The 24,314-nt window shown below is 41.2% G+C and overlaps 1 protein-coding gene across 1 annotated transcript in view; it reads left to right on the forward strand.

Annotated features, from left to right (window-relative positions):
• Window positions 1-14,427, forward strand: part of PCBD2 (pterin-4 alpha-carbinolamine dehydratase 2) — a 39,149-nt gene extending 24,722 nt beyond the window's left edge. The window contains exons 3-4 of the mRNA XM_065409480.1: window positions 10,377-10,457; window positions 12,526-14,427. Of these exons, the coding sequence (XP_065265552.1) occupies window positions 10,377-10,457; window positions 12,526-12,621 (177 nt within the window). The 3' untranslated portion in view covers window positions 12,622-14,427. The remainder of the gene's footprint in view (window positions 1-10,376; window positions 10,458-12,525) is intronic.
• The last annotated feature ends 9,887 nt before the right edge of the window (window positions 14,428-24,314 follow it).

The following is a 24,314-nucleotide window of genomic DNA, read 5'->3' on the forward strand; positions in this document are numbered from 1 at the left end:
CATCCATCCTAACAATAGTAATACCTAGTCTTACATAGCGCTTTTCATCAGCAGATCTCAAAGCGCTTCACAATCTTTCATGTATTTATCCTCACAACACTCTTGTGACTTAGGGAAGTATTATAAAGGGAGGCTTTCTTATTGTTCTTTGATGTCATTTTAGGATCAGAATTAGGATATATGCTCAGCAGAGACTATATTGGATATTGAGCTGACATTGCACATGATCTTGGCAACAGACCAAGAAGAACCGTGTATCATTGCTACTAATGTCATCAACTGCATGTCTGGAATGTGGACTGGCTTTTCATGTGAACACAGAGGAGTGAAATCCTCTATGTTCTTTGGGAAGTGAAAGAAATAGTTGGAAAACCAGCAGAATTTTGTTCTTTTTTCCTGATTTTTTTTTTCTGATACGACATAATTAGATAACTAGCGAATTTCCCTTGCATTTCTCTATTTGTTTTGGCCTGGCCTACGCCAAAAATTATATTGGCTTCTGTTGACATAGCTAACTTCATCTGGGTAGGTGATGTTTGTACGCCAATAGAAAGACCCCTTCTGTCTGTGTAGGCTGTGTCTATAACTACCAGTGTAATGTCCTTAGTATGGACATACAATTGGGCACCAATTCAGGAAAGCATTCCTATTCAAGAAAGCTCTTAAGCATGTGTTGTAAGTCCAATTGAAGTCAATGGGATTTGTATTTAAAGTTGGGTCCTTTCTTAAATTGGGCTTTTACAAAGTGCTTATATAGCCATATGTTTTGGTATAGTAATATATGCTCAAGCATTTTTAACATCTGAGTGGCAGAACATTGTAAAGTATAAAAGATCAGGGTGAGTAAAGTGAGGTAACAGAGCATTCAGGTATATACATTCAAAAGGTCTGAACAGGGCCCAGAGTGCATTTTATTACTAGTTTGTATAGTGTTTTGTTTGAGGGTTTTATTACAGTACATCAAGTGTTTTTATTTGCTAGACCAAGCATTTCTTTTAACAAGTCAAATTATCATTGTCCTTTCAGTTGCACAGCAAAGAGAGTTTATTATTTTAAGTAACTGATTGCTTTAACAGGTGCTCAGTTAATGAGGGTTTGGCTGTATTATTTAATTGTTTTGGTTGGGTGCACTGCCTGTTTAGTAAATAAAAAAGAAGTCCAGTTTCTTTAAGTAGGCATTTCATTTAGTGTAAACCTCTTAGTGAAAACTTTGTTTTTCATTTTTGACACAACTCACATTAAACCAATATGCTTGGGAAGAGGAAGGTGGAAGTTAGCTGCCTATTCTGGTTGGTAAGTGAGATTTTAATTCAGACATGGTGCTTCTTGATGATTTTTTTCTCTACTGAGTAACTGACATAAAATATCAGTAATAAAGAAAAATGCAGCTTGATACAAATTTTCTGTGAATCTGGGTAATATTTTAAAATCTGACATGGCTTCATTTTTGAAGAAATAATATTATAGTTACAAGGTAGCTCTTGCCCTAAGCATTAAATGCAAAATGTAGAAATCCTACCCATTTGCCAAATGTTTCTGAGTGAAATTATACATAACAAATAATGCCTTTTGGAGTGCTTTGTAAGCTTACATGCTTTTAGCATACTGAACTTTGTTTCTCATACTGGTAGTATGGAATTAACAATAAGTCAGTAAAGTATTATTAAGTCACAATTTTTTCCTTCATTTTCCTTTTCCTTCTTTGGACGCAGTGCGAAATGCAATATACAGTATTACCTAGACACCAGATTTGTGGTACAAAGTTGAAATTAATTTTCAGGAATTTTGTCTAGGGTCACTAGTAAAAGCCAGCAAGGTTGAGATTGTAAGGTTTGCCATTACATTTGCCTATTCAAAAAGAATTGTATTAATTAGTACGAGATTGTTGCAACAGACTTCAAAGTAGATGGCACAATAAAGGAGATTTTAATTGCTGCAAGCTAGTGCGAGTTAGTCGCTCCATTTCAAGCTGTGATTTTGTAACTCCAATCTTCTCAGTTTAGGAATCATACTTACTTTGCACTAGTCTTTATGGGCAAAGATAATTATATATTTGCCTGTGTAAGAAAACGGATACACTTTGTAATAAAGCGTATCAGACCATTTAGTTGTCAGGGCCAATGTGGCTTGTGAAGCAGGGCACTTTCCAATGGAGCATGAAAAGCTTTGAAATTTCTCAGCAACAGCAGAAAGTAGTTTTTGATGCCACTCGAAAACAATTGTTTGTCTTCAATCCAAGTTTATAAAAATTTGGTTGTAAAGTCTTTTAATTGAATCACAGTGAATAGGACCTGCACATGATTTCCAGTTGCATTCTGTCACCGTCGCATTGTAAAACGGGAAGAGGGAAAGATGATCTCCAAATAACATTGTGGTTATTTTGGAAGGCTGAAGATGAGGAAAAGGGTGATAGACCTGATACTCCTACCTTTAGGAGACTATCCGTAACATCAGTTACAAGGAAAAAAAAAAAATTATTCATAGGGCCAACTGCAGCAGTGATGCAAATCGGAGTGTAAGTTGGTCAGAAAAGCCAAATGTGTGGCTAGCAATAAGTAGTGCAAATTGCACATATTTGAATTTCAGGGAGTGTGCAAAAATGAGTGTAACATACACTCTGAGGAAATAGCAGGAAAGGAGAACAACTAAGAGAAGGGCTTAAGGGAGAGAGTCTATTTTATCTGCACCCTTCTTTTAATGCTTTTTCTTCAACAATCCCCCATGCCTCCTTGGCACAAAAATGGTACCCATTTGCACACCCACTGAATGCCAAATAGAGGCAAACTACACTTGCACCTGTTTTCTGACAAACGTATACCACAGTTTAGAGCACTGCTGAACTTGGCACATAATGTCTTTGACTCTGATTTATTTTGTAGAATTGTATCTTTCGTAACATCAAAAATATGTAGCTTCTAACACTGCACCTGATCCAGATTGTACAGAATGAACCTAATCTTTTTTTTTTTGCTGTGATTTTTTTTTTTTTTCCCTGAGAACAGAATTCTTGGAATTGCCTTCAGTCTCCTGCATTTCTTGACATTATACTGGTACCTGTGTGTGAAAAGTTCCCAGTGTAAGAAAGGCCATGCCTCCTAGCTGCAGTTCTGTTTCACAGCATTTTTTCTTCATGTTTTTAAAATGAGTAAATCATATGACAATAAACAGAAATACCCTCAGTGAAGAGAGAAGGGGAAACTGTTGTTTATCTGGTCAGGTGGTTTAGATTAGCAGTGATGCTGGTCTGTATTATGTTACTTTAAATCATAGTGTCCCAACAGGATATAAATTATGAAGATTGTTACAGTATGTTTCATCCAATGTAAGATCAACAAATTGGAATAATTTTTTTATAGGAAAATCACAGTGCTTTGGCAGGGTTATTGTTAAAGAATTTAATTTAACTTCAGATTTACTCACATTATTTCTTTATATAAAACACTATTTGCATGATGTATGAAGTATAAACATTTGTAGAATCAAAGGCAAGAATGCCTTTTCCAAGATTACATAGAGTGGCAAACTACTTAGAATAGATCAGTGTTTGTGCTTTTGCTGTCAAAATGTTTGATATAGAGCTGGCTAGCTAGTTTCTTCACCGACATAATTGTAAACAAGTGTTGCAAGCCAGAGACAGCCTCCTTTGTGGAAAAAAGTGTAAAGGTTTTCAGATATTTTGAAAGCTTTAACATATAACTTGGGGTATAGAATTTACAGCTCTAATATTGATATATAATTTTGTTTTAGGGAGCAAAGCAAACAGGCTTCAGTTTTGCATAAATGGGATGTGATGATCAAGGATGGAAAACTTCAGCAGCCAGTCCTCATTTGATTTCTAATATGATATTCTAAATTAGGAAGAATATAGACCAATAATTGAGGTTAATATTTCTTACAAAGTAAATATTTTTTTAGATGTTCCAATACAAAATTCCATGTCCATGCATGCCTACATGTCATTAGTATTGTACCCCCACTGTTTCCCTCCATTAGTATTTTTCATAGTTAAGCGCACAATCTTCTAAAGTGCTGAGCAGCACCTATGAGACGAGAAGAATTTAGGGTGCTCAATATATTGCACGTTCAGGCCCTTTAGGTGTCCATAGCTTTCACTAAACCTAAATGATCAGGTAGTGTTGGCAGAAGAAAAACATAAGTTCACCTTGTTTGCTAGGAAGTGCTGATGTTCTGACCCCAGTGGTCTATGCATTAGGCACCTCCAATATGTATTAGTATAACTGCCTGGGCCTGAACATGCAAGCAATGCAAAGGCTCCAGCTTGTGTTGAATGTGGTAGCCTGCCTCCATGGTTGCTGTGCAACCATCACCCCTGCACTATGGTCCTTCCACTGGCTCCTGTCTGTTTCTGTTGCCAGTTCAAAGACATAGTCCTGATTGTCAAATAGGTCAGGATATCAGCAACTGCTTCTCTATCCATAGGGTGAGCAGATGTCCTGATTTTGGGGTCTTTTTCTCACATAGGCACCTATTACCCCCCACCTCCTGTCCTGATTTTTGACACTTGCTATCCGGTCAGCCTATCCATCCAGGACACCTCAAGGCAGCTGCACTTTTCTGGAGCAATGCAGCCCACAAAGTGCAGGAGAAGGTGTTTGAGAGGTGGAGATAAAGTTCTCTGGGTCAAGGAAGTTCAGTTGTGGAACTTGCTCCCAGAAGGAGTCAGACTATGCAAGAGTGTGATTATATTTAGGGCATGCTTTAGCTACCTCCTTTTCTGAGCGAGCTTTCCCACCATTCTTGCAATGATATTAAAAACCATTTTGTATGTGATGATTAATGTAAAACCCAGCCAGGGACAAGGAAAGGCAGTTCCATGAAGACAGCTTCTTAGTGCTTTGTAGCTCTAATTTACCTAGATATTATGGTGATGGACACAATAGAGAATCTTTAGATGGATAAATAGATAAAGATTTGATAACAAACACCTCACCAAATGTCTCTTCCTTCCCTTTTTAACATTGGTGGAATTTTTAGGTTTTTAAAAACTGAATTAACTTTTTAAAAAAATACCATAACCATGTAACAAGATGTGTCTGTTTTAACAAGGAAAAATCTTCCCTAAATGTAGTCAGTAGAATTTTTAAAAATGCAGATTTCACTTGGAGCACAACAGAAAAAGTAATGAAACTAACTTAAACAAAACCAAGTGACTGACTATAAACGAAGGTATTGTACAGCATACCTTTAATTTAGCTCAACATTAAGCAACTTCTTTTCTCTGCCTGCTGACCCATAAATAAAAGTTAGCTAGTTACAGGAATGAGTGAAGTAGGTTGCATGCATGGAAGTTTCACAATTTGGAGCTGAGGCCTAATGATGTGTAATTCTCTTTATTGTTCTGTAACGTAGGGAGTTAAACTGCATGAAGAACAAAGAGGACAAATGCAACGCATAGTGTTCAGTGAGAATATGTAATGGTACGAAGTGAAAGCAAACATGCTAAGCACTGTATATTCTAAAGTATAAATGCATTATTATGACTTGTATTATCCATTATGTACGTGTATCCCATTAATAAAGGATATAAAATGTTTTTGTTATTAAATAGTAATGCTGCAAAGACAGGTAGCCCTTACACCACATAAGGTCAAGGTTAATACTGCCCCCAGCATTATAATGACAGATTGGAAATAAAAACCTTAATGTATTTGTGATTAGCATATGTTTCTCTTGGCTGAAAGATTTAGGAGGTCCGGGGACCCTAAGTTCATAACCTTTGCATTTAAAAACAAATAAATAAAATGCTTGTTAAATTGCTAGGTCTCAAAGCTATTTTTCTTGAGGAGCCCCATCTTTTGAGTAAAGAATTGTCTGAATTCCGGTGATACATTATGGTACTCTATCACTGGGAACTCACCAGGCGGTGATATATTAGCACCACACATAAGCCTGCATTGCTTTGATGTATTAATCATCAGGCTAATGTTGGCAAGCATTGTGCAAAAGCTGTATGTTTAAAAAGTGTTAAGATGAATTGAGTCCTTGCTTAAGACATGTGAAAAGAAGAAGAATAGCAGATTAGCAGAGAGACTCTGCAAGCCTCCCAAAGCTGTTAAATACTCTATAGTGCAAAGAGGTAGATGGAATTTCATCTTTCCATTCACTCCTGAAAGCAAGGCATATAGCACAGTTTTTTCCCTTTTCTCAGGAAAAGCAAGTTGCATTAAGCCATATTTAGTGATAGCATGTTCTGTCATTTTAAAAGTATAGTTGGGCTGTCCCAGGGCACAGCTTGAGCAAGAGGTACCAGCTGAGCTTGCTTAAAACACTTTCTCAATATGATTTCTTCTTTCAGGAGTGATTTAGCAAGGAAATATTTTCCCAAAACAGGCATGTCAAAGCTGGGAGCATCTAGAAAATGAATCTGTCTTAGAAATTGCAGCTGAGCTACTGCTGCAATTTCAGTAGTTTTTTAGTTATTCCTTTCATGACTCGTAGAAGATAGAAATGGAAAAGACCCGTTGGATCATCCAGTCCATCTCCTTGCCAGAGCAGGATTGTTCCATACAGTAAAATTTCTAGTGTTGTTTCCACTCTAATTTAAGTGTTGCTTCCAATATTTCCCTGGGGAAATTTTTTCACAGGTTAAGAAATGTGTAGAAACCTATATTTCTAAACTTTATTTTAGTAAAACATTATCTAAATATAAACTAAAATTACACAGTAAAAAAATCTATATAAGGTATTCCTGTGGCTCCTATTACCGCAGTACCAGAGTACCTCACAATTTTTAATGTATTTATCTTCACAACACCCCTTGTGAGGTAGGGAAGTACTATTTTATCTCCATCTTATGGATGGGGAACCAAGGCACAGAAAGACTGTTGATCTCCTCTGGTATGGTATTTCCTTTATTCAAAATAGCTGCTTTTAAAAATTGATGCACAGATTTTAGAAAATGCTGCTGAGGTTCTGTGTTGTGGATGATATATATATATATATATATATATATATATTTTCAAATTAAGATCTTAAAATGATGTCATCAGTGGTTATAGCTGCCACAAACAATCTGCTAAGGTCAAGGCCATGTAGGGACTTGTCAGCATAAATAAAACACTTATCCACCTAGCAACAAGAAATGTTTTGGCTGTCTGGTAAACTGTACCCACCAATGCCAAGTGACAATACTGTCATGTGACTCATGCTTGATAATGATCTTGCACTGCAGACTGCTTAATAATTTTCATTATTTTTAATTAAAGTTGAAGAAGTGCAGACTCCAGCTCAAAATAAGGTTGGTTATGTTGCCGGAATCAGGTAATTACTTTAATTGATCACAAGATAGTTTCCTTGATCACCAATTAGACCAAATTACCGATCATGTTTCAAGACGTGAAGAAATGTCCAAACTGATTGTGTAATAGTGTTTTCATATCTAATCAAACCTAAATATCTTTTCCTCCAGAGCCAATTGTATTTTGTAAAAGGAAGGTTATGGGCCTACAAACATAAAGGTGATCCATAAACAATAGAGTTCTAATTTATGTAATTAGAAAAGGATGTATTTAGGGGCTTAATGGAGATTGCACTGGTGAAATTACTCAGCAGAGCTGCTGCTCATTTTCTTAGTGGGAGATATGTGCTCTTTTGTGCATAATTAAAATAGGCTATAATCAAAACAGAAAAAGTAGTTTATTTTAGTAACGTGGAGCAGAGAAGATTGCTTTGGGTAAAGCAGGGTTATATGTGTATGTATGTACATACCCCTACGTGTATATAATTGCACACACAAATGACGTATGTATAAAATCATAGTTATGGGATCCTTTTAGCTCTGAAACCTCCAAAAGCCTCTGCTGTGGTAGTTATGTCCCACTGGAACGCTCTTACTACCTGTTCCCAGGATTGAGCTCATAGGAAAGGACAACAGGACATTCTCCATGGAGGGCCCAGTGCTTAGGAATTCATTCCCTCTTGTAGTTGATGAAAACCTGAGTTTGGCTATCTTCAGGATGAAGTGCAACTTTAAGATGACTTTCCATTTTTAGCTGTGGTGGTGGTGAGGGACATCAAGGTCTGCTAACTGCTGATTTCTGGTCAAGTCGGTGGTGCGGGGGAAGGCACAGGGAATGGTCTGGTAAAGTTTAATGGTCATATTTGGTCACCAATTAATTTGTTCTTTAATGTTTTTTCCATTTGAACTTAAGAGTGAGTGGTGATGGTTATGCAATAAAATAAAAATATCCATGGAAAAATATATGTATGTACTCGTGTGTGCACACACACACGTGTGTGTGTCTGTACATAGATATAGATACTGGCAGTGCATATATGAATTTGGTCAGATTTTTCATGAATTCCCTCCCATTTTACCTGCACTGCCTGACGATAAAAAGGCAATCTAGTTTCAGATGCCTTTTAAACTACCCTTTGGAAGCAATTTTATGTATAATTTGGTATGGTCTTGTAAATAAAGATGTTAAGGCAGTGGGTATTTAAAAAAATATTTAAATAAAATGTAAATCTTAGAATTTTTAATAAAGCTGTATATTCCCTAATGTCTAGTGCTGAGTTTACTGCTTTATACTTTGAAGCATCTTGTTGCAATGCTTGAAATTTTTAAAACGTAATTGTTCACTCCAAGTAAAATTAAACCAAACTAGAGCTTCAAGGGAAGTTAGTGTTCCCAATTTTTTCGAATGTTCTTGGGTCAAAGAAAAAAGCTTTTTAATTGCTGACAGTTTGGTGGTTTCCAAATGACAAACCTCATTGGAATAATTTGCTCTGATTGTAACGTTTGCATTCATCTGACTGGCAAAGTGACTTACAAAGTCATACTTCATCCAGGCACTGATTCTTTTTCTTAAAGTGTTTGTAATTTGTGAGAGAAAAAAAGACTGAAACTATTACCAACCATTATGTTATTTATTGACCACATGTTTGTTTGAAATGGCCATTGCTTGATGGGCCATATACAGGCTAGTTTATAAATTAGTGCTAAAAATGATCTAAACAGGTAGGTCTATGTCAAGATACTAACTTATGGCAAGTATTTTAATATGAACCAGATTATGTATGTGGATAGGGGTTTTTTTGCTTTGCAGTTTTAATTTAGGCCCTGATCCTCCCGGATGTACTCCTACATCTGTGCAGAGCCCATTGACTTCCCTTGGTCTCTGGGCAGGCGTAGGGGCCTACCTACATGGGTCCTATCGTAGAGTGAGTCCTTGATTTGCATGGAGTTCTTGTTGTTGTTGTTGTTGTTTTTTATAATGCAGAGATTTTCTGCAAATATTTTTGGCAAGGGCTTCCCACAACATTTTCTCCTTGAGCCTGTGATTAAATCCTGTATCACGGGGGAGTGTGAAGAGAAGAGGGTGGGGGACTGGGAAGTCTGTATTCTCTCATTTAAACCAAAACATTTTCTCATAAAGGAGAGAAGTGACCTCACGTGGCCAACCTCCCTCCTCCCCCCCTCCAAAACAAAACAAAACTGCTTACATTCAGGGAAAGTCACTGGAAATGAACTCTGTTCCTGAAAAATACACTGGGTATATCAGAGGTGGGCAAACTACGGCCCTCCATACAATTTACGAAACGTGATGCAGCCCTCAGGCCAAAAAGTTTTCCCACCCCGGTGTATATTGATAGTATAGCAGAGTGTTTAACTTGGAGGAAAGGTGCGGTGAAGATCTAGGGGCATAGGGGTATCTCCCTTGGGTGAATATTTAAAAATATCTGATACCTGTTGCACACCATAGGCAAAATAATTGTTCTTAATCGGTATCTTTGGATAAGTCATTTTGGATAGAACGATCGACCAGTATCCAAAGAGGGAGAGAACTCTATCAGCAGCAGGAAAATGACCACAATCCCTTTAAGTTGGTAGTAAATTTTTAACAAGGGGACCATGACTTGGAGCAGTATCCCACTGAGCAGAGGGGGTTGTAACCCATTGCAGGAAGAAGCCAGCTAATCAGAAAGCCATGATCTCTGGGAGTTAGGGTGACCAGATAGTAAGTGTGAAAAATGGGGACGGGGTGGGGGGTAATAGGAGCCCATATTACCCCCCCCCAAATATCAGGACTGTCCCTATAAAATCGGGATATTTGGTCACCCTACTGGGAGTTCATCCCTGGAGCATGTGCTGCAGAATGCCGCTTTAGTAAGGGAACAGTGATGATAGAATGGGGAGTAATCCAGGGAAGGTGGAATGCTCCAAAAGGTGACGTATCAGAGTACTCAAAGGGATAGGGTACAAAAAAAATTATCTTTAGGTCCCAGTACACAAGGGCCATCCCTGTCATTACACATCACTGGGCTTTTGGAATATATCCTTGTAGATCCATAACACTAACCTTAACGCACGTTCCTAACAGATGAAATATTTCTCTGTATTCCTTTTATCCTAGGCTTTTGGATTTATGACACGAGTTGCTCTGCAAGCAGAAAAGATGAATCATCATCCCGAATGGTTTAATGTGTACAACAAGGTAATACATTGAATAACTTTTTAGGTACCTTTATGAACAATTTACTAGACCAGATCAGCGTATAGAACATCCATTTCTGTCACTCCTTTTCACATTAGGAAGCTTCTGTACATCAAAAGAGGTAGTGACTTTACCTATCTCCTTTGTGGATTTTAAAAGAATATTTGCAAAGAAGATCCAGTCCTGCTGATGGGCAGAATAAATTAGCATTTTGTTCTTTTTTGTGTGTGTGGGTGTTTCTTTTATCTTAGACTAGGCTGATTTTCTTCCTGTTGTCATCATGGTAATGTGCTTAACATTTGACACACTGTATTTAAACCTCAAATTGTTCCTACCTTTTAAACTTGTATATTAAATAGTGAAGAGATTGTCTAGTCAGTGGTTAGAGAGCCAGGACTCCATAGTTCTCTCAGATTTCTCACCACAGGCTGTGGGGCTTGGACACATCATGTAACCTCTTCAACCAAGATTTCCTAAAATCTAAGCCTAAAGTTAAGCCCCTAAATCCATGTTTAGGCCATCTAAATAAATGCTCTGATTTTCAAAGCTACTGAACACTCATCAGCTCCTTTTGATGCCTGTGGAAGATAATGGGAGTTCAGAACTTTGGAAGATCAAGCCACTTGTTCCGGTGCCGAAACAAGAGCCTGGAAAGCTAATTTAGGCCTGGTCTACACTGGGGGCGGGGGGATCAATCTAAGTTACGCAACTTCAGCTACATGAATAACGTAGCTGAAGTCAATGTACTTAGATCTACTTACCGTGGTGTCTTCACTGCGGTAAGTTGACGGCTGGCGCTCTCCCATCAACTCCGCCCGCGCCTCTCGCCCTGGTGGAGTACCAGAGTCGACGGGAGAGCGCTCAGCAGTCAATTTATCGCGTCTAGACTAGACTAGACGCGATAAATCGACACCCGCTGGATCGATCACTGCCTGTCGATCCAGCGGGTAATGTAGACAAGCCCTTAGACTCATATTTTGAAAATCTTGACTCCGGTGTCTCAGTGTAGCTGCCTGTAAAGTCAGTTATAAAACGTATTTAATTCGTAGTGGTTTCATGAGAGCAAATATTAGTCAGGTGCATTGAGACCCTCTGATAAAAGGCAATACTTCAAGAGCCAATTATTACTATCATTTTATTTTCTAATAGTTCTCATTTTGTTCTATTAACTATTTTTTCTTTAGTCACTGGTAAATATATACCATGCCTATCTAAAACAAAACAAGGGACAAGCAGAATGATGATGCATACACATAAAGCAATGGTTTTTATCTGACTGGCACAAAGTGCCATGTGTATTTTTTTCAAAATGGGGATTAATTGGCACTGAAACGGTCTAATTCTTTTTTTAAACAATAAGGCAAAATTTAATACATTCTAACTATTTAAAGAGAGACATTAAGTGATATTGGACAAAGTGCTTATCTCACACTCTGGAAGATTGTCTTGACTTCCCAGGGTGTTTAGATTTTCTTTTTTGCAAATCCCTGCTACACAGGAACAACTAACAAAATGTAGCACATGACTTTTCATCTGGGTAAGTCTAAACAAACTCATACAGGCAGCCTGTATCATAGCGACATGCACACCAGTCTGTTTATTTTTTCCTTTCAAAACTAATCTGCAAAGAGCTCACCAGTTTCTTCACCTTTAAGATACTGATTTTTATGCTCCAGTCACTTTATTTGGTGTTAGCCACTTGGTCAATGACCTGAATTCTTCATGAAACCAATATGTGGAATTTAAATGTAATTAATGAGTAATTTAATCGGATGCTGCCTCTTGGATGAAACCCAAGAACATGAAGCCAAAATTACTTTTTTACTCTGTGAAGTGCCTCTTTGGTTAGTCTCCAGATTCTGCTGAGCCTACTCACCTTGCAGCTGACTCATATGATGTCTTACAATTTGAAAGATTCCTACTCTTCGTCTGCAGGCAGGATTTTCTTTTTAAACCAATTCATTAAAGATCACCCTCCCCACAAAAAATTTCAAATTGAATTCTGATCCGTCTTCATTGAACGCTTGGAATGTAAATTGTAATCCACTTCCTTTCCTTTTGCTTACAGGTTCAGATAACTCTTATTTCCCATGACTGTGGAGGACTGACCCAAAGAGATGTGAAGCTGGCTCAATTTATTGACAAGGCTGCTGCTTCTGTGTAATAACTGAATGTTGAAAATAGCATTGCCTTCAGACCGCTTTATATTTGAACTTTATCGTTCAGTGAAGTGTTCTACATTCTAAATTGCTGCTGCCCCTTGTAGTGTAAAATGATTTGTAATAAAACTAGGTTAGCAGCAGCATTTAAAAAAAACAAAACTCATCAACCTTAGTCTGAGAAAACTGCCAATACCTCATACTTATCATTACTGGTCACATGTACAATACATCAGACAAAGCAACAAGGGTAATTTTGAACAATCCTTCCTTAGAAATTAAAATAGACTTTTCACATTAAAAACCCAAACCAGAAATGTGATTCGCCATTATTCCACAATGGATAAAGGCCAGAATGACTGCTGGGATCCTTCCAGAGTGATAGGATTCTCCAAGCCCATAGCCTAGTAACCCTGCAGGGAGTAATAGCACTGGGGTACTGCCAAGTGAGCGTGCCTTATTCTTGATCCCAGCCGGCAGGACATTGGGTAGCTTTCTTTCTCTGTACTCTTGTATGCAGACACCAATAGTGGTGAGGTGCTTTTCAGACCTGTCACCTTCCCAATAGCAGGATATTGAGGGCTTGATCCTGCAAGCTGCTGAGTACCCTGGCCTTTATCCGTCAAAGCACTTAAGGACATATTGAACTTTAAGCACATGAATAGTCCTGCTGAAGTCACTGGAAATACTCATGTACTTGGGTGAAGTGCTTAAATATTTTGATGGATTGGGGCCAGAGAACTCAGTATTTGAATCCTTATTTTGTGATAGCATTCTCATATTTTATTAAAGCCCATCTATAGGAAAGGGGAGTGTGGACTAAGCCGGGTTTCCGTCACACCCATAAGTGCTGCCAGCAGTAAAGGAAACAACGTTAGCAGGGTTCTCTTGATAATGTGGGCAGGGCTAATCTAAAGTTATGGTGACCCATTTTCTTATAGTTAAAAAAATTTGTTTGTAAATCTTGTTCTAAGAGCTACAGATCCTACAGATCCAGCTAGGTTTAAAATCCATTTCTCACAACATCCCAAAGGTCATAAAGTCTATGGCCTTTATTCTCACTCAGACAAAATTCCCACTGATCGCAGTGGGAGTTCTGCTCATGTAAGTATGGAAAGAACCCTCTCTGCAGTACTAAGTGTACTCAACATGCACAATCAAGCCTTTCTAATAATTATGTTGCTGCTTAACTACCGGGTTAATTGGCATCTTATAAATGCCTAGATACATAGATAGAATGACACCAGAGGCACAATTACTAACTACAAAGAAACTAGATCTATATTGATTCATGTCATTGTCAAAGCCTTTTTGTATGTATTAGATATGTGCTCTCCCAATACTTTTTGGATGCAGTGCAGAAGCTGCCATCCAAATATTCCCATCAATACATTTGTAAAATAATGAAGCACAAAATAATTAACATATGCCGTATCATGCACTTATAGACGACAGTTGTTGATTGGTAAGATTTTTGAACCGAGAAGTTTTTTAAGTTAGCATCCATAGGCTACCAAGTTAAAACTAAAGGGAACCAGTCTAGGTTTTATGCTCTCAAATGCCCGTCCCTTAAAATCTGTTTGTATTTGTATGAAACTAATAATTTCTTTGACATGATTTTAAAGTGATCACTGCTGCAGGGAATTACTTGAAAAAATAACTGGTGTCTTGTGTTACCCACGGATAAATAAATCTGGTCCTGAAGGTTTGACAATGCCTCTCTAATAAGCTCTGAAAACTATTTTTGTTTTTTAGAAATGAGATATTATGGGAAAGCTTTAGGTAAGAACAATAAAATCTAATTCCTCCTCTGTAATTTTGTTCCTGTATAATTATTATATACATGCACATATGTGACAAAGCTGTTTGGCATTCGCATAACTTATATCTAGTTACTGGGAGGTCTTGGGTTTAAAATATTAATATTTATTTACATTCTCTTAGAAAAAAATCCCCACAAATTCATTTAGAGCTCAGAGCAGTATTCTCTAGTGACGCCAGGCTGTGCAGTGTTGTTATTTTTTTGGTCTGCTGCTTGGTGATAGAGACTGAGTGAAATAAATAGAAAAGGTGAGCAGCGTATTGGAAATACTCTTACTTCAGCATAGCTTTTTGGGATAATATTTGTTTGGCTTCTGCCTCCTGCTCCTCTCCTGGTTATTGCAGAGAGCTGTGAGGTGTCCTCTGTGCGTATTGCTGTGTAAACTTTGCTATCTTGTAATGAAAATAGTAGTGAAAAACTGCTCATGTCTGTTCAAAGACTGTTGACTTCAGAGACCGAATCTAAGGGGAAAATCCTGGCTCCTTTGAAATCTGTGGGAGTTATGCCATTGGCTTCACCTTAGCCTCAGAGGCAATTTCCTTTCCTCCAGTTCCTCTTCAATCTTTTTGCTAAACTGCTATTGGCTGCTTCTCTCTCCTGCACTCCATGATACCTGCAGCTCCTCGGCACAAAAAGCAATGATGTTCTCCTGGGCTTTGGTTTGCCTTGCAGACACTAGATCCTCCTTTCATTACCGAAGTCCAGTTTTTAGGTTTTGACAGAGTTCTTAGCATTTTTGAATTGCATCCAAACTGTGTTGAACCTTCATCACACCTCCCCCGCCCCCCAATCCTTAGCTTTTGTAATAAACTAGCTGCTTTCTGTGAAGCAAGTGGCAATGGAATCTTGGCACTCCACTAACTATGCTGAAAAACCTCTGGCTTCCCTTTCTGTATCTGGGAAAGATTAAGGAAGCATAAATCCGCCATCTAGCTCGAGTTCGCAGTTTGTGCATGTGTCCGTCTCTCTCAAAATACGTTCCTGTACATGAGTCTATACGCTCTTGTTATACATTGAGAGGATGTGTAGAGATATTGAGAAGTTGGGAGAATAATCGTTTCACTCAATATTGACGCCTCGGATGGAGCTTAGCGACAGTGTATAGCAACTTTAACCAAGGAAGTGAACAGTGCCATGTCCAGTTGAAACTTTATGGGAAATTTATATAGGAAGAATTTAATTACAGGTATTGCGTTTTAGTCAGGACATTTGGGCTAATGCTTCTCTTGTGAAAAGTACCAGTGGGTTTTGGATGACCCAAAGTGGCCAAAACTTCAGTTTTTAGTCTTGTCTGAAAAACAGAACCTGTAGAGTCCTAATGCTCCATTACATCAGGCTGGTTCAATAGGTCAAAACACCCTATTGAATCACAAATACCACTTCTGCGGTGTCCTAATTTTTTTTCTAGTAGCTTTCACTTTCTAGTACTGACGGGTGCCTGCTCTGCTTGGCCTTCAGAATAACAGCCCACTGCAGCATGGTGACCCTTTCTCTTACACTGGCAATGTTTCCCTGCTCGGTCAGCAACCACTAGGTTATATTTCATTGGAATGTTTTTGTTTCCAGGTTGATTGTGGTGTTGATGAGTGTTTGGATTATCTGTCATTAAACAACTGTTTCCTTGAAGGTAACTTCCCTGCATCTGGATTAATCTAGACCTGTTCCCAGTTGCCAGTGGGATCTCCAGTTTCACAGGGCAGTCTGAAACAAATTCAGTAAATTACCCCAAAAGCAGGAGTCCTCAGTGGGACTGTTCAGCGAACCATGCAAACACCACATTGGGTCTTGGGTCTTGGTGAGGTAATTAAAGTAGTGATTATAATCACTGGCAGGAGTGCTAGCTTCTGCTATCACAGTGCAACCCTGATGCTATCCCGTACAGTGCTAATATCACCAAGGTCACCAAATGTTCCCCATTTCCCACTGGCCTGTGTGTTTGCTCCCACTTTGAGCCGTCATCTGATTATAATCAAAGAGAACTGACAGAGATAAAGACATTCTCCTCATCGCAGAATATGTATGAAAAGAAAAGTAACTTTTTCCTAAAAAATTCCTGTGGAATACCAGAGGCAAAATAGAAAAGAAAAAAAATTAAAGAAAGCCTTACAAATGTAAGTAGATGTAAGTGAAAGGACACAATCATTGGACTTTACCAGATCAAACAGGAAGATTGGAAGTAAACCCATTCACCATTGAAGCATGTCCATCTGTCTATAAAAAACCAAACTTTTCCTAATCCTTCTTATTACTCAATTGTAGTGATGGAAAGACTTTGGGGTGGTTGCTGAAGAGAAAGGTGTCTTTTTCTTTTGGTATTTCTTTTAATTAAATTTCAGTTTTTGCAAGAATAGCACAGAAGTCTGATACGCTAATAACAGAATATCCATACCCATTCCCAATAGCAGACTCCTCCGGTACTGAATCGGGAGAATAAAGGTCTTTTAATTAAATATTGTTGTATTCTCATTTCATTCTCAAAACTTGATCTGTGAAACATTTTTCTGTTGTGCTGTGATGCCCAGATCTCTATATCTATTCCAGGAGATAGAGATTAGACAGATTTATCTGTGGAGGATTAGACAGTATTCAGAATTTTCAAAGTATAGATTCATAGGTTTTAAGGCCAGAAGGGACCACTCTGATCAACTAGTTTGACCTCCTGTATTACACAGGCCGAGGAATTTTCCTCAAGTGGTTCTTCCATCAAGCCCATAACTTCTGGTGGAGTTAGACTATACTTCTTAGAAAGTCCACTCAGTCTTGATTTTGAGAACTTCAAGTGACAGAATCCATTACATCCATAGGTAAATTGTTGCAGTGCTTCTTAACCCGCACTGTGAAAAATGTGCACCTTATTTCTAGACTGAATTTGTTTAGCTTCAGCTTCCAGCTATTGGAACTTGTTATGCCTTTGTCTGCTAAATGTAAAGCCCTCTACTGTGTGAAGAGGGATTGAATATGGCAAGAGAAGTGAGTAATGGTAGAAAACACCACTCATACCATTACCTTCTGTGCTGCAGAAATTTGAGATTAGTGTCCCTCTCCTTGCCCTTCTGCCTTATTTTTAGAAAATATAATTAGACTGAGAGCAAGGAAAAGAAATGGCCCTCTTAAAACTTAAGCATATAAACATAAAAATGAGTTATAATTTCCCAACATACTTCTAATGCTTTCAGATTGAGGCTGCTGCTTTTTTTTTTGAGATAAAGCAATGAAATATTGAGTAAACTCAGCCATTTGATTGGTGGAATGCTCTTGGGCACCATTCGATTATATGGCCCTCATTCAGCAAGGTGCTCAAGCACAGGTCTAATTTTAAGCTTCAGTTGAATTACTCCTGCTTCAAGTTAGGTCCGCTCTTAACTGTCTTGCTGAATTGGGGCCTTCAGCATATACAAAGAGATCTTTGTTTACTATTTGCCTCATTCCTGAATAATAAAAATCCTCCTCCAACAAATTGTTGCTGTAAGGCTTGTATCCAGCAGTAAAAATGTCTTTCTCCCACTGCTTTGGCTCATCACAAAGCATAAATACTAAAAATGAATGTAATTTCACCTCATTGTGCAGATGTCTGCAGTTTTTAAAAGGATTTTGCCAGGCTGAAATATAAATTAAAATAGAACAAACAGCAAAATTGCTTGCCTGACTTGCTCACATTCTTTTAGAATATTAAAGCATAACAATTTTTTTTTAAAAAACTTCATTTTCTTTCCCCTGTTTATGCTGTCTGTTTGCTTTTCTCCGGGGTGAGACAGTGAAACAGGATTAGTTAATTTCACCTTTGTTTTTAATCAGTTTTATGCTCTGGTCCTCCTGCACCATGTTAAATTGGAAACATGATAGGGAAATGTAGGGCTGGATTAAGGCAATCCAGGGCCGTAGACACACTGTGGCCTGGTCTACACTACGACTTTAATTCGGATTTAGCTGCCTTAATTCGAATTAACGCTTGACCCGTCCACACAACGAAGCCATTTAATTCGAATTAAAGGGCCCTTTAATTCGATTTCTGTACTCCACCCCGACGAGCGGAGTAGCGCCAAAATCGAATTTGTCAATTCGAATTAGCGTTAGTGTGGCCGCAATTCGATGTTATTGGCCTCCAGGAGCTATCCCACAGTGCACCATTGTGACCGCTCTGGCCAGCAATCTGAACTCGCATGCACTGGCCAGGTGGACAGGAAAAGCCCCGGGAACATTTGAATTTCATTTCCTGTTTGCACAGCGTGGAGAGCACAGGTGACCACAGAGAGCTCATCAGCACAGGTAACCATGCAGGCTGATAATCGAAAAAGAGCACCAGCATGGACCGTACAGGAGGTACTGGATTTGATCTCTATATGGGGAGAGGATTCAGTGCTAGCTGAACTGCGTTCGAAAAGACGAAATGCCAAAACTTATGAAAAAATTTCCAAGGGCATGATGGAGAGAGGCCACAATAGGGACACAGATCAGTGCCGCGTGAAAGTCAAGGAGCTCAGACAAGCCTATCAAAAAGCAAAGGAGGCAAACGGTCGCTCCGGGTCAGAGCCGCGGACATGCCGCTTCTACGCTGAGCTAAATGCATTTCTAGGGGGGGCCGCCACCACTACCCCACCTCTGACTGTGGATTCCGAGCTGGGGATAATCTCATCAGGTACACCTGATGATTCCATGGAAGGGGAAGAGGAGGAGGAGGAGGACGAGCTGGCAGAGAGCACCCAGCTCTCCGTTCTCCCCAACAGCCAGGAACTGTTTCTCACCCTGACTGAAGTACCCTCCCAAGCCTCCCAAGCCAGCACCCAAGACCATGACCCCATGGAAGGGACCTCAGGTGAGTTTACCTTTTAAAATATAAAACATGGTTTAAAAGCAAGCATTTTTAATGATTAATTTGCCCTGAGCACTTGGGATGCATTCGCAGCCAGTACAGCTACTGGAAAAGTCTGTTAACATGTCTGGGGATGGAGCGGAAATCCTCCAGGGACATCTCCATGAAGCTCTCCTGGAGGTACTCCAAAAGCCTTGCCACAAGGTTTCTGGGCAGTGCAGCCTTATTCCGTCCTCCATGGTAGGACACTTGACCACGCCATGCTAGTAGCAAGTAATCTGGTATCATTGCCTGACAGAGCCTGGCAGCGTATGGTCCCGGTGTTTGCTGGCATTCAAGCAACATCCGTTCTTTATCTTGCTGTGTAATCCTCAGGAGAGTGATATCGCTTAGGGTAACCTGGTTGAAATAAGGGAATTTAATTAAGGGGACTGAGGTGGCCGTTCCTACTGGGCTGTTTGCCTGTGGCTGAAAAGAAATCCTTCCCTGCATTTAGCCAAGTGCAAGGGGGGGGGGGGAGGATTGGCCCAGAGCTTTTCGCGTTTTGCTAGCAGGGATCTTCCCTGATACCAGCCAGGCGGTGGGGGGAGGGATAAAGCACTCATCCCAGAGAATTCATGGCGGGTGGGGGGGGGGGGTGTTAGTTTGGTTCCTGCAGGGATCTTCCCTGATACCAGCCACGCGGTGGGGGGAGGGATAAAGCACTCATCCCAGAGAATTCATGGCGGGTGGGGGGGGGGGGTGTTAGTTTGGTTCCTGCAGGGATCTTCCCTGATACCAGCCACGCGGTGGGGGGAGGGATAAAGCACTCATCCCAGAGAATTCATGGCGGGTGGGGGGGGGGGGGTGTTAGTTTGGTTCCTGCAGGGATCTTCCCTGATACCAGCCACGCGGTGGGGGGAGGGATAAAGCACTCATCCCAGAGAATTCATGGCGGGTGGGGGGGGGGGGTGTTAGTTTGGTTCCTGCAGGGATCTTCCCTGATACCAGCCACGCGGTGGGGGGAGGGATAAAGCAATCATCCCAGAGAATTCATGGCGGGTGGTGGTGGGGGGTGTTAGTTTGGTTCCTGCAGGGATCTTCCCTGATACCAGCCACGCGGTGGGGGGAGGGATAAAGCACTCATCCCAGAGAATTGGATGGGGGGGGGGGGGTGTTAACCTTCAGCAGCAGAAAACAAGCTAACAGGAAAACTGCAGCACAACGGGCTTTGCTTGGTATGTGGGAAAGCAGGGCGCAGAAGCCTAAAGACAGTGGCTTACCATGGCAGCATGCAAGGTGAATTCTGTTGCCCCGACCTGCGTCTGTGATCTCTAGCAGCAAAGCCACAGGCACTCAATATTAAGAGGCAAAATGCGACCTTGCACAGAAATCACATGTGCTATGTAATGTGAATAGTATACACCGTGAAAGAGTATAAGCATTGTTCTGAAAAATGTATCTTTTAAAAAAATTCTCTCCTTTTTTCACTCCCTCCAGCAGGTGCAAATGTTTCAAGCCTCCCTCCTCCTTCCCGAAGGCTATCCCAGATAAGGCGTCGTAAAAAAAAAACGAGAGAAGAGATGTTTTCCGAAATCATGCAATCCACCAGGAATGAAAGAGCTCATCTGAATGAGTGGAAGGAGACGGTTTGCAAGTATAGGAAAGAAGCCAGTGACCGTGAGGACAGGAGGGACCAACGTGAGGACATGAGGGACCAACGTGAGGACAGAAGGGACCAACGTGAGGAGAGGAGAGACGCTCGAGATGAGAGGTGGCGGCAGGAAGATCAGAGGAGTCGGGAAGCAACGCTGGGGCTGCTGCGTGAGCAAACAGACATGCTCCGGCGTCTGGTGGAGCTTCAGGAACGGCTGCTGGAGAACCGAGTGCCGCTACAGCCCCTGTATAACCCCCCTACCTCCTCACCATGTTCCATAGCCTCCACACCCAGACGTGTAAGAACACGGGGGGGGAGGCTCCGTACACCCTCCCATTCCACCCCAGTGGACAGCCCAAGCAAAAGGCTGCCATTTTTTTAACCTTTTTTTACTGGGCTTTTCCTTCCCGCAGATCCTCCTCCCAAACCCCACTCAGGTTCTGTGTCGCTACAGCCCCTGTATAACCCCCCTACCTCCTCACCATTTTCCATAGCCTCCACACCCAGATGTGTAAGAACACGGGGGGGGGAGGCTCCGTACACCCTCCCATTCCACCCCAGTGGACAGCCCAAGCAAAAGGCTGCCATTTTCTTAACCTTTTTTTACTGGGCTTTTCCTTCCCGCTGATCCTCCTCCCAAACCCCACTCAGGTTCTCTCCCTCTTTTTATAATCAATTAATAAAGAATAAATGATTTTTAAACAATGGTGACTTTATTTCCTTTGAAAGCAAGCTGGGGGAAGGGGGAGGGTGGGTTCCTTACAGAGAATGAGTCAATAAAGGGGGCGGGTTTTCAGGAAGGATAAACAAACATAAATTTCACACTGTAGCCTGGCCAGTCATGAAACTGGTTTTCAAAGCTTCCCTAATGCGCAGCGCTTCATCGTGTGCTCTTCTAATCGCCCTGGTGTCTGGCTGCGAGTAATCAGCAGCCAGGCGATTTGCCTCAGCCTCCCACCCTGCCATAAAGGTCTCCCCCTTGCTCTCACAGAGATTGTGAAGCACACAGCAAGCAGTAATAACAATGGGGATATTGGTTTGGCTGAGGTCTGAGCGAGTCAATAAGGATCGCCAGCGACCTTTTAAACGGCCAAATGCACATTCTACCACCATTCTGCACTTGCTCAGCCTGTAGTTGAACAACTCCTGACTCCTGTCCAGGCTGCCTGTGTATGGCTTCATGAGCCATGGCATTAAGGGGTAGGCTGGGTCCCCAAGAATAACAATTGGCATTTCAACATCCCCCACGGTTATTTTCTGGTCCGGAAAGTAAGTCCCTTGCTGCAGCCGTTTAAACAGATTGGTGTTCCTGAAGACGCGAGCGTCATGAACCCTTCCCGGCCAGCCCACATGGATGTTGGTGAAACGTCCCTTGTGATCCACAAGTGCTTGCAGCACCATTGAGAAGTACCCCTTGCGGTTTATGTACTGGGTACCCTGGTGCTCCGGTGCCAAGATAGGAATATGGGTTCCATCTATTGCCCCACCACAGTTAGGGAATCCCATTGCAGCAAAGCCATCCACTATGACCTGCACATTTCCCAGAGTCACTACCTTTCGTAGCAGCACCTCCGTGATTGCTTTGGCTACTTGCATCACAGCAGCCCCCACAGTAGATTTGCCCACTCCAAATTGATTCCCGACTGACCGGTAGCTGTCTGGCGTTGCAAGCTTCCACAGGGCTATTGCCACTCGCTTCTCAACTGTGAGGGCTGCTCTCATCTTGGTATTCTGGCGCTTCAGGGCAGGGGAAAGCAAGTCACAAAGTTCCATGAAAGTGCCCTTACGCATGCGAAAGTTTCTCAGCCACTGGGAATCGTCCCACACCTGCAACACTATGCGGTCCCACCAGTCTGTGCTTGTTTCCCGGGCCCAGAATCGGCGTTCAAAGCCTATAACCTGGCCCATTAACATCATAATCTCCAAAGCACCGGGGCCCGCGGTCTCAGAGAATTCTGTGTCCGTGTCCATGTCCTCATCACGCTGGTCGCTGCGCTGCAATCGCCGCCTCCTCCTCCTCCTCGCCTCTTTTTTCTGGTCCTGTGTAAGCATAAACTCCACGAGAAAGCGCGAGGTGTTTATAATGTTCAAGACTGCGTTCTGGAGCACAACGGGATCCATGCTTGATGCAGAATGGAGTCTGCAGAGTTCACTCAGGAAAAAAGGCGCGAAATGGTTGTCTGCCGTTGCTTTCAGGGAGGGAGGGGGAGGCTGTACCCAGAACTACCTGCGACAATGTTTTTTGCCCCATCATGCACTGGGGTCTCAACCCAGAATTCCAAGGGGGGTGGAGACTGCGGGAACTATGGGATAGCTATGTAAAAGCTACCCACAGTGCAACGCTCTGGAAATCGATGCTACTATGGTAGCTTGGACGCAAACCACCGAATTAATGGTGCCTAGTGTGGCCGAATACATTCGAATTTACAAAATCGGTTTCCTAAATTCGAATTATATAAATTCGAATTAATCCTGTAGTGTAGACATACCCTGTGACTTGTGACTCCACCCTTGTAGCCTTGCCCTTGTGCCATGGTGGTAGCAGGTGGGCCCCCTCCTCTGCAGGCAGTGGCAGTGGCATGAGGCCCCTTCTTTCCCCTCAGGGGCAGCATCAACATTCCTCCATTCAGAGAGGAAGAGGTTGCAGCAGCCCCACCTCCATGTACACACCTCAGGGGTGTATCTGCTTGGATGGGTGACTGGATTCGCTGCACTTTTCTCCTGCCTCACACACAGTCCTCTGCTGGGGTGGTGTTGACTGGGTCTCACCGAGTGGCACGTCTTGGAGTTAACATTCCATTGAGATGCATGGGGAAGTTCACACCTTTCAGGCCATCTGCAGACTCAGGCAGACATCACTGAATTGGTTACATCTGGGCCACACTTTTCAAACTTTTCTTTATAACTCTGAGGACTAGAAACTTACTAATGAAAGCTGTGGTTTTGATGTAATAATCATGTGGCTCCAGGATGCAGATGCCTAGGGCTACAGTGTCTATGGCTTAATCTGGCCCTAGAGAGAAATCTTTAAAATCGAACAAAAACTTACACTGAATAAAAAACATTTCTATTAATATTAGATTTGTATGTACTTTTAAACAATCCCCCTCCGATTTTGTGCCTAAGGTGCTGGGCAATGTTAATCCAATGTTGCATTATATTTTCACAGCAGTGAACGTTTATTGCCTTCTTGTCTTCCTGACTCTTCACAAGAGTTTTCATTTGTCCAGCACTTTGTTTCAAGTGCTGACGTATCATTTTTATGCCTGGAAGTGACCTCATAAAGTGATGATGTCAAATAGAAAATTCCATTCTTTTCTATATAGAGTATTTCTGTTCTCTGTGCTTGGCCTTGTGCACGCTGAGTTACTTAAGGGAATACATAATGACCACCTAGATCTCTTAAACTAAATAATCTGAAAGTGTGAGT

This window comes from Emys orbicularis, chromosome 8 (assembly GCF_028017835.1).
Source record: "Emys orbicularis isolate rEmyOrb1 chromosome 8, rEmyOrb1.hap1, whole genome shotgun sequence".
Classification (NCBI taxonomy): Eukaryota; Metazoa; Chordata; order Testudines; family Emydidae; genus Emys; species Emys orbicularis.